Consider the following 9598-nt stretch of genomic DNA (forward strand, 5'->3'; position numbering starts at 1 on the left):
AGCACGGCCTTCCCACACCCACTGGAACCTTTACAGGAAGGTGCACACAGGCTGGGAAGTGCTGGAGCTCCAGAGGCTACGAGCCTTTCTGGTCCAGGACCCTTGGCCGATGCCACTCACCTGCCTTACTGTCCCTCTCCCAGACTGGACATAAGTGGCTCAGCTCAAAGGCTGACCAGCAGCCAGATCACACCTCACCCATTCCCACCTGCTCCCATCCCTCTAGCATCAGATCCCCATGCAGAGAGCCTGTGGGGCCAAAGGTTCCAGAAGGAGAAAGGAGCGAGACAGGACTCGGCTGCCATTCATCAAGCATGAGCACCAGGAAGACATCTGTGAGAGAATCGGTGAATCTGAGGGAAGGGTATGACCAGGTGTTCTCTACTATCCTTGCAACTGTTATGTTCAAAATAAAAAGCTCAAAGTAAAAAGAACCGGGACTTAGAGAGGTCAAATGTATTTTCCAAAGACTCAATACCCTAAATCCACCACAAGATGAGGAACTCATTAAATCCCAGACTTTTATTACCAGGCCCCCACCTAGGTTAGGAAGAAGATCGTTATTAAATGGAGAGAATCGTCTCCCTCGTTGTGGGTTTCAAGATGATTCCGCCTAGGTTCTGGTGCATCCCCCTTTGTTCTCTGGGTACTCATCTGCTCATCTACTAAACAGAACCATCTGGTCTCCCCTTCGTCTTTAAATAAATGTCTCAATTAAAAAAAAAGGAAAGGCTCAGAAGGAGAAGCGATTCGGTATTTAGGTAGCACTAATGGAGAAAACCCTGGCAGGCTGCAAGAATAGAAGACAGCACTGCTTTCCACAACCCTATCTTCAATTACTGGATGCACCTCTTGTCTGAGCCAAGGCATTAGTTAAATGAGATGCGGAGGTATAAAACAGTTCCTACACTCAAGGGATTTATAATGTTGTTCACAAACCAAAATAATAGCAATAATTATGAGTGTAGCCCTAGCTGGTTTGGCTCAGTGGATAGAGCGTCAGCCTGCGGACTGGGTCCCAGGTTCGATTCCGGCCAAGGGCACATGCCCGGGTTGCAGGCTCAATCCCCAGTGGAGGGCATGCAGGAGGCAGCCGATCAATGATTCTCGCTCATCATTGATGTTTCTATCTCTCTCTCCCTTTCCCTTCCTCTCTGAAATCAATAAAAATATTAAAATAATAATAATAATAATGAGTGTAAAAATAACAGAAAAGAGTTCATCTTTTCATTTCATGCCAAGATGCAGCCAATGAAGGCTCTACACATCAAGAGGAAGTAAGAACTGCAGTGGGCTGAGCCATCATCCCATGAAGAGGGTAAAGGAAATGCCAAACCTCCAATAGGGAAGAGAAAGAATGACAGAGGAAGAGCCAGTCATGATGGTGACCAGAGGGCAATGCATAGAGCAGGGAGCATTCTGGCTGGGGCTCTCACACCAGCACAGAGGAGTGCCAGCTGGAAGGACATTTTCAGACAGAAAGGGGAATGCTTTTTAGCAGAGGTGGAAAGGATGGAATCATCTTAAGAAGGTTGTGCTAGCACACAGGGCGCAGGTGAGAGAGGACACTACCCTGCAGGCAGAGCACATGCTGACTTTCTGCCTTTTGGTAGTAGTCTGTGGCCACAGCCACCTCCTCCTCACTGGCAGACAGGTCTACCTCATCTTCAAAGGATTTCTGATTACAAAGGATGTATGTTTATTATTAACAGAAAAACACACATACGTATATGTACTAAAATTTACAAAGGAAATTAAAATCACTCAATCAGCTAAGGACATCTATTTTAAAAAACTCAGCCTGTACCATGATGTGCTGCTTGCTAACCTGCTCTTCTCGATAGCAACGTGTTATGGAGTATCTCCCACGTCAATTTTAACAGCAGCACCAAGCCTGCCATCTGCAGCTACAATAACAAATCTAACCCAGCTCCCACTCCTGACTTGTCTCTCCTGTCCCACTCCTGACATGATGTGGAGACAAGCCTTATCACCACCAGACTTTTTGAATACTCTCCTGCTTATAGCCTTAGAGGAAATACCTAAGGAAAGGAACATTTTAAGGTTACTGGAATCAACAGATTGCCAAACAACCTTCCAGAAAAAATGTCCTAATTTATGTGCCCCAGCAGCAGCTTGTGAGGATGGCTATGTCATCACTTGTGTGCTGTTATCACTTTCTTCAACTCTAAGGTGAATGCCCTTCAGGTTAGCCCACTATCACCACAGAGTCTGAACAGGGCCACAGCACTCCTGGTGAGACAGGGATCAACTCTGATTCACAAATGCTCAGGGCCTGAGAGATTCAGACTAAAAAGCAGAGGGCAACTGGCGGCCCAGTGTCCTGGGTAGGTGAGTAGGATGGGACTGCAGTGCTCAGCCACGGGAAGAAGGGTGTCTCAAGCAGGGAAACAAACCAGGATACAGAGCAGCTAGGATGACGAAGAGCTGGGCTCCTGTGAGGCTCCATGGGCAACACAGTATGGTGGGATGGACGGGCAGGCGCAGAGCCAGAAGGGAGCCAGGCTTAGAGTTGAATCCACAGGCACTGGGCGGCCAAATACCCCGATTATCAAAATAATCGGGGGCAGATGGCAGAATCCATGAAGCAAGAGTTGATCATTTGAAGCTGAGTGGTGGGTACCTGGGCATGGAGTCTTTAACCATACGACTTGGTTTTAGGATTTTGAATTTTCCAGTTTGAATTTTTAAAAAGTCACTGGAATTCCTTTTAAAATGTACCTTCTGGGTATGTAACCAATATTATTGCCCAGAGGAATGCTTTAAAGAGAGCAGGTACCCCCTTGTCCTTTGTGACAGGTAATAATGTCCTTCCCACCACAGAACATGGGTCCTGGACTAGCCACAGCCACCTCATCAGGAATGGCAGGAACAGTTGAAAGACTCTGGTCAGAAATAGATGTAAGGGCTGCAGCTGTGGTAGGTGGGTTGGGTCACCTACAAAAGGGAGCTGGTGGGGTTTGGGACTGGCTGCAGCCTCTGCAGAGGCCAAACATCTGTAGGGGCTTGCTGTGCTCCAACAGTGCTGTGCCAAACAGTTACAGAAGGGCCGGTCACTATCTGAAGTCCAATGACCAACCCAATGGGGAGTTGCTAAAATTGCCAACAGGATGTCCACCTGCAGCAGGTTTCTCTAGCCGGCTCTTCCAATGCACTGGGCTCAGGTTAACTTCCAGCTGCCATTGCCACTCTACCCCAAAAAGGTGGGACCTCTCTTTCAAAGATTAAAAAGCAGTTAGCCTCTCCTGTCCTGCTACAGTTCCGCAAGCATTCATTTATAACATGCAGAGTATAACTTTCATAAGCAGCAGTGGCCTCTCTTCTACGCCTGTTTCCTCATCTTAAAAATGAGAGTAATAAGTACATCCCACTGGAAGGGCAAGCATGAAGAATCACTGAGCTAACATGTCAGTTCCTGCAACAGGGCTTGGCACAGCACGTCCATTACATGGCAGGTGCTGTTGTTGTTGCTGTTGAGAAAGCCCCAGACTCCTGAGCAGCTGGATGACTGAGGACTTTCATCCCTCAGGTCACTCACTCCTAGTCCAGAGGCAGTAGAGAGCCAAGGGTCAGGACTCTGAAATCAGTGTCTCAACAACCACTTCCTGGTTGCCATCAGGGGCACTGGGGCTTTTCTCAGTGGGAGCTGGGAGACTATTTAGCCCGCACTCTGCAGCACTGTTCTCTTGGTAGATGCTCAAGAGCTAGGCAGAGACAGTGAACCAGCTATCAGATGCTTTCCCTTCCACTGAAACTTCTCAGTTCTTCATTGTGTTTTCTTTATTCCCACACTCAGCTATAAATTACTTGGGTTCAAAACATTTCCCAAGATGGCCAACTTTTAAACAACAGCATACACGCCAAAGAAAATTACAATCAACAGTATGTCAAGTATCCTAACCCAAATCCTCATTTTTAACCCTGTGAACACAATAAATTGAGGCACCAAGAATCACAACTTTCAAAGTGAACCCTGGAGAGAACACAACTCTGAGAACTGAGGACACCCACATCAGGTGAGGAGGACAACCTTTGAAACTGCTCATGCCAGCGGTGGTAAACAGAAGGATTCCCCAAAGATGCCCATGTCTAGTCCCAGGAACCTGTGAATATGCTACATTATATGGCAGAAGGGGCTTTTCCAGACGTAATTAAGGTTACAGACTTCAAAATAGGGATATCATCCTGATTTATCCCAGAGGGCCCAATCTATTTGAGTCCTTAGTAGAGAATTTTCTCTGGCTAAAGTCAGAGAGATGTGGCAGAAGAACCCGCCCTTGCTGGAGGGGGCTACATAAAAGTATGAGGAATGCAGGCAGCCACTAGGAACAAAGACTGACCCCTGGCTAACAAACAGCAAGGAATGAGGACACCTCAGTATGACAACGGCATGGAACTGAACTTCGTCAACAACCCAAATGAGCTTAAAAGCAAATTCTACCCCAGAGCCTCCAGGAAGAAATGCGCCTGTGCCAACATCTGGATTTCAGCCCTATAAGACCCTAAGCAGAAGACTCAGCTGAGCCTACCTAGAACTCTGATCTAAAGAAACTGTAAGATAAATTTATGTTGCTTTATGACGCTACTAGAGGTCTGGTGCACAAAATTTGTGCACGGGTGCGGTCCCTAGGCCTGGCCGGTGATCAAAGCACGAGCGTCTGGTGTGGAAGGGCAGGTCCCAGCTGACCTCTGGGCCCTGGGCAGCACCTGGGCCCCCAGGTCCCCATGCACCCTCCTCTGCCTAAGTCACGGCGCCCGAATCCCCACACGAAGATGAACTGAGCGTGGCTGGACATGGCGGGCTGGGGTGCAGTGTGGGCCTCTGGGTCACCCAGCGGCGCTGCACAGGAGCCAAGCGGGCAGTAGGCCTTGCAGACCAACTCGTGCGCGAAACCAAGGGGAGCCCAACAGGCTCCTGCAGTCCCTGCAGCTGCGGCTCAGCTCACCAGAAAGAGGTCTCGCAGGTACCTGAGCGCCCCAGCGCACGAACCCTGGCATCCCAGGGTAGCAGGGGGAGTGAGAGCAAACTCCACAGACACCCTGCATTCTCACCACACCTCCATCCCTGTCACCCCGCCCCCAGCTAACTGGCAAGAGGTCGCAACAGGACACCGGCACCAGCCATGTTCTGTGCCGCCCCCTGGTGGTCAGCCCATGTCATAGCAAGCGGCTGAACTCCCAGTCTCCTGATGGAATGCTGGTCCAACGACTGCCAGAGGGGACAATTTGCATATTAGGCTTTTACTATATAGGATATTTGTAGTAAATTGTTACAGCAGCAATAGAAAACAAATACACAAGCAGCAATCTGGCAAAAAAAGAAAAGAAAAAGGAACCTAGTTTCCCTGGAAGCAAAAGGAAGCCGAATTACGAGGTATCCAGTCAATCCCTGACACCCAGAAACTCTTCAATTGCCCTCCCAGCCGTCTGACCTTCCCCCACCTTCCCCATTTTCTTTGGTTGCAACTCATTCCTCCTGTTCTTAAATTCTAGGCCCCCCAAAAAGGAATCTTTCCCCCGGGGTTGGGAGGTGGGTTTCTGGCTAGAGCCCTGCAGTGGACCATCCCTCAAGATTTCACCTATAGATAACTCCAGTGCATCAAAAAACAATGTCCACTGATTCTGCAATACCTGCAGATTTGTCCCCAAACTATTCCACAGCAGTGCCCAGAGCCACTACCTCTACAATGCCCACTCCTTCCAATAGACTAAGAGGTTTCCCTGCATTCCGCCCCACTTCCTTCCTTCCACACGGCTACATCCACCCCCTCCATCCAGTTAGTCATCAAGGACGGCTGTCAATGATCACTCTCCCCTTTCTCTGGAATCATCTTCCTCTTTCAGTTCCTACCAGTGTATAATGCAGGCCTTTATAATCCCTAGCCTGACTAGGTCATTCCACAACCATTTTTTGGAGCAATGTGACAGGCTGTGATCAAACAATGGAAATGCAAGGATGAAAAATGGCAGGTCCCCAAATCCCAAGAGCTCAAAACTCTCATAATGGCCTAACTAGCCTCTCTCCTCTGTTCTTGATCCATCTCCTGGGACTCAGGGGATCTTTCCAACTCTGGCTTTCCACTACTTCAAAGCAGGCCACATGCCAATACAGGCTCAATTCCTTAGCGCTGCATTAACATGTCAGCACCTGCTCACCCTCATTCCATTATCATCTCCCGAACCTCCTAATTCCTCAAATCCCAGAACTCTCAGCCTACAGCAATATCCACCACGCACTGAGTGCTCACACTTCCACACTCCTTAGCTTGAAATGATGGCCCATCACACTCCTACTTGTCTTTTGAGAACTCAGTTTATTCAAGCAAACTGTCAATTCTTCCTCTAGGAGAATGACTGCACTGTAACTGTTCCTTTATGGTAGTACAGTATGTTCCCTGAAGGCAGGGGCTGTCTCAGGCAAATCTGTGGCTAGCACCACATGCCAGTAAGCTCAGTTCAAGACTGCTAAACGAAGCAAGCTGTGGGTGGTGAGGAGCTGGAGTTCCTCTAGGTTCAGTGAAGCCTAGGGGTGCCCTGGCAGCCCACGCACTGAGGGGTTCAATAACTGAGACTGAGGAGAAGGCACTAACCCCAGCTCTTCACTCCCTCCTCCCAACCCACATCAGCTTCCTGACAGCTCCCTCCTGTCACCCTTCCAGAAGGTCCATTCTGGGGGGCAGAAGGGGAGTGAGATGGGGGAAGGGGAGGGATAGGAAGGGGGCGCGGCGCCCGCAGCCCACCGCCCACAGCAGCGCAAGGAGCTAGCCTCCCAACCTCACCTTCCATCCACCTCCCTCCAATCTTTCTCTCATCCTGATACGCTTTCCTGGAAGAGGAATCACAAACCTGCTACAGCCACGACGGGCTGTCCCATCGCTTTTTCTTATTCAGTGTGATTCAAAGCAGGGGAAAGTCTGCACCCAAAGCACACAAATGACGAGTAAGAAAGCTCAGGGCGATGACTCATAAGCCAAGGCTCGGTGGTTTTCATAGTTCGGCCCCAGGAAAGCTAACCAGCAGTCCGTGTCGGCCGAGAACAGAGAGGACCGCCGGAGGAGGATCGCCGGAGGGCCGCGCCCTCGGACACACGCGGGTCCCCGACGCTTTCGGCCTCCCAGCGCCCTCGAGCCCCCGCGGGTCCCGGTGCCCTAAGTCTCCCGGGATCCAGCCCGGGCCTTGCCCGCCGCGCGTGGGGGGGGTTTACGGGGGGGGAAGGTCCGGTGACCCCGCCCGCCGCCCCGGCCCCTACTCACATTTGACTGACCAACTTCTGCCGGAAGGCGGCGCTCCGCCAGTCCGTCTCCTGCCCCGAAACGTCCATACCGGACCCCCTGCTCCCACCTCCCGTGTCCCACTCGGCCGCCGCCGCCGCCGCCACAAGCGCAGCGCCAGGCCCAAACCCGGAAGCCCTCCACAGCGCCGGAAGCGGAGCGGGAATTGTGGGAAATGGAGTTGCACATGCGGGCCTGTGGGAAATGGAGTTCCGGCCACATGAGGGTCGCTGTAGCCACTGGCACCTCTCCCAGCGCCCCGCTTGCCTACGAGGTTTCAGGTCTCATGCTACTCTAGAGCTGTTCACATCTTCAAACTTTTTTTGCTCTCATTCTCCCAAAAATAATTTTTTGAAACTCTGTTATCTTGGGACCCTAGCTGGTTTGGCTCAGTGGATAGAGCATTGGCCTGTGGACCGAATGGTCCCAGGTTCAATTGTGGTCAAGGGTATGTACGTGTTTCTCTGTCTCTCCCCCTCCACTCTCTCTAAAAAATCAGTGGAAAAAATAGCCTCGGGGAGGATTAACAGCACAACAATAACCACAAAAAAAGGCAATACCTGATAGAAACTTAAGGACCGAACATTACAAATCCTGTCATTCAGAGAGAGCAGTTTGCATACCCACCAGCAGTTATTATCATCATCATCCTATATAATAAATCCTATATAATAAAAGCCCAATATGCTAAGAGTCTGGTTGACCAGGCGGCCGTTCAACCAATCAAAGTGTAATATGCTAATGATATGCTAAGGTCCCTCAACCGCTCGCTATGACGTGCACTGACCACCAGGGGGCAGACACTCCAACCAGTAGGTTAGTTTGCTGCTGGGGTCCAGCCAATTGGGACTGAGCGAGATGGGCCAGACATGCCCTGGAGCCCTCCCTCGGTCCCTCCCTGGCTGGCCAACCTCCCAGGTCCCTCTCTGGCCCTGATTGTGCACCAGTGGGGTCCCTCGGCCTGGCCTGCTCCCTCTCGAAATGCATGACCCCTCGGGGGATGTTGGAGAGCCAGTTTCAGCCTGATCCCGCAGGCCAGGCCAAGGGACCCCACTAGTGCACAAATTCGTGCACTGAGCCTTTAGTATTATAACAAAAGGGTAATATGCAAATTGTCCCCTAGACCAGGGGGTGGGGCCAGCCCGCCAACCACCTATAGCTCCTCCTCCCAGCCAGCCCCACCCCTGATCAGTCCCCCCCACCCCAATCAGGGCAGGCTGGTCAGACCCCACCCATGCAGGAATTTGTGCACTGGGCCTGTAGTCATATGATAAACTGAAATTTAGCCCGGGTGAGGCTACAGAACAAAGGGCCCAGTTTCTTCAACAAGAAGAGAAATGCAACACGGAGGAGAACCCAAAGATTAAAAGAGACTTTAGAGGCATCCCATAACTGCAATGTGAGGTCCCTGTTTAGATCTTGATTCAAATAAACTTCAAAAAGCAGCAAAGCCCTGGCCAGTTTGGCTCAGTGGATAAAGCATTGGCCTGAGTTTGATTATGGTCAAGGGCATGTGCCTGGATTACTGGCTTGATCCCCAGTGTGGGGCATGCAGGAGACATCCAATCAATGATTCTCTCTCATAATTGATGTTTTTGTCTCTCTCTTCCTCTTCCTTCCTCTCTGAAATCAATATATATATTTTAAGCAGCAGCAAAGCCCTAAGAAGCAGCAAAGCCCTGGCTCAGTGGATAGAGCGTCGGCCTGCGGACTGAAGGGTCCCAGGTTGGATTCTGGTCAAGGCATGTACCTTGGTTGCGGGCACATCCCCAGTAGGGGGTGTGCAGGAGGCAGCTGATGAATGTTTCTAACTCTCTATCCCTCTCCCTTCCTCTCTGTAAAAAAAAAAAAAAAATCAATAAAATATATATATATATATTTTTAAAAGCAGCAAAGAAGGACATGTAGAGGATAATTGGGAAATGTGATTACTTGACTATTTGGTGATATTAAGAATTTATTGTTAATTTTGTGTGTGTGAAAATGGAATTGTACGGGAGGTGGGGAGTCAAAAGCAGGATGGTTATATAGGGTGGGTCAAAAGTAGGCTTAATGCTGTGAGTACACAAAACACAGAGTTAGCCGAAACCGGTTTGGCTCAGTGGATAGAGCGTTGGCCTGCAGACTGAAAGATCCCAGGTTCGATTCCGGTCAAGGGCATGTACCTTGGTTGCGGGCACATCCCCAGTAGGGGGTGTGCAAGAGGCAGCTGATCGATGTTTCTCTCTCATCGATGTTTCTAACTCTCTATCCCTCTCTCTTCCTCTCTGTAAAAAATCAATAAAATATAAAAAAATAAAAAATAA

General features: G+C 50.0%; 1 protein-coding gene across 6 annotated transcripts in view; it reads right to left on the bottom strand.

Moving 5' to 3' along the window:
- Positions 1-7427, bottom strand: part of MED15 (mediator complex subunit 15) — a 63069-nt gene extending 55642 nt beyond the window's left edge. For all 6 annotated transcript variants that reach the window (XM_054712442.1, XM_054712440.1, XM_054712441.1 and 3 more), the window contains exon 1: positions 7275-7427. In XM_054712442.1, the coding sequence (XP_054568417.1) occupies positions 7275-7342 (68 nt within the window). In that variant the 5' untranslated portion in view covers positions 7343-7427. The remainder of the gene's footprint in view (positions 1-7274) is intronic.
- Between the last annotated feature and the right edge of the window lie 2171 nt (positions 7428-9598).

The sequence above is a fragment of the Eptesicus fuscus genome, chromosome 23 (assembly GCF_027574615.1).
Source record: "Eptesicus fuscus isolate TK198812 chromosome 23, DD_ASM_mEF_20220401, whole genome shotgun sequence".
In the NCBI taxonomy this organism is placed as follows: Eukaryota; Metazoa; Chordata; class Mammalia; order Chiroptera; family Vespertilionidae; genus Eptesicus; species Eptesicus fuscus.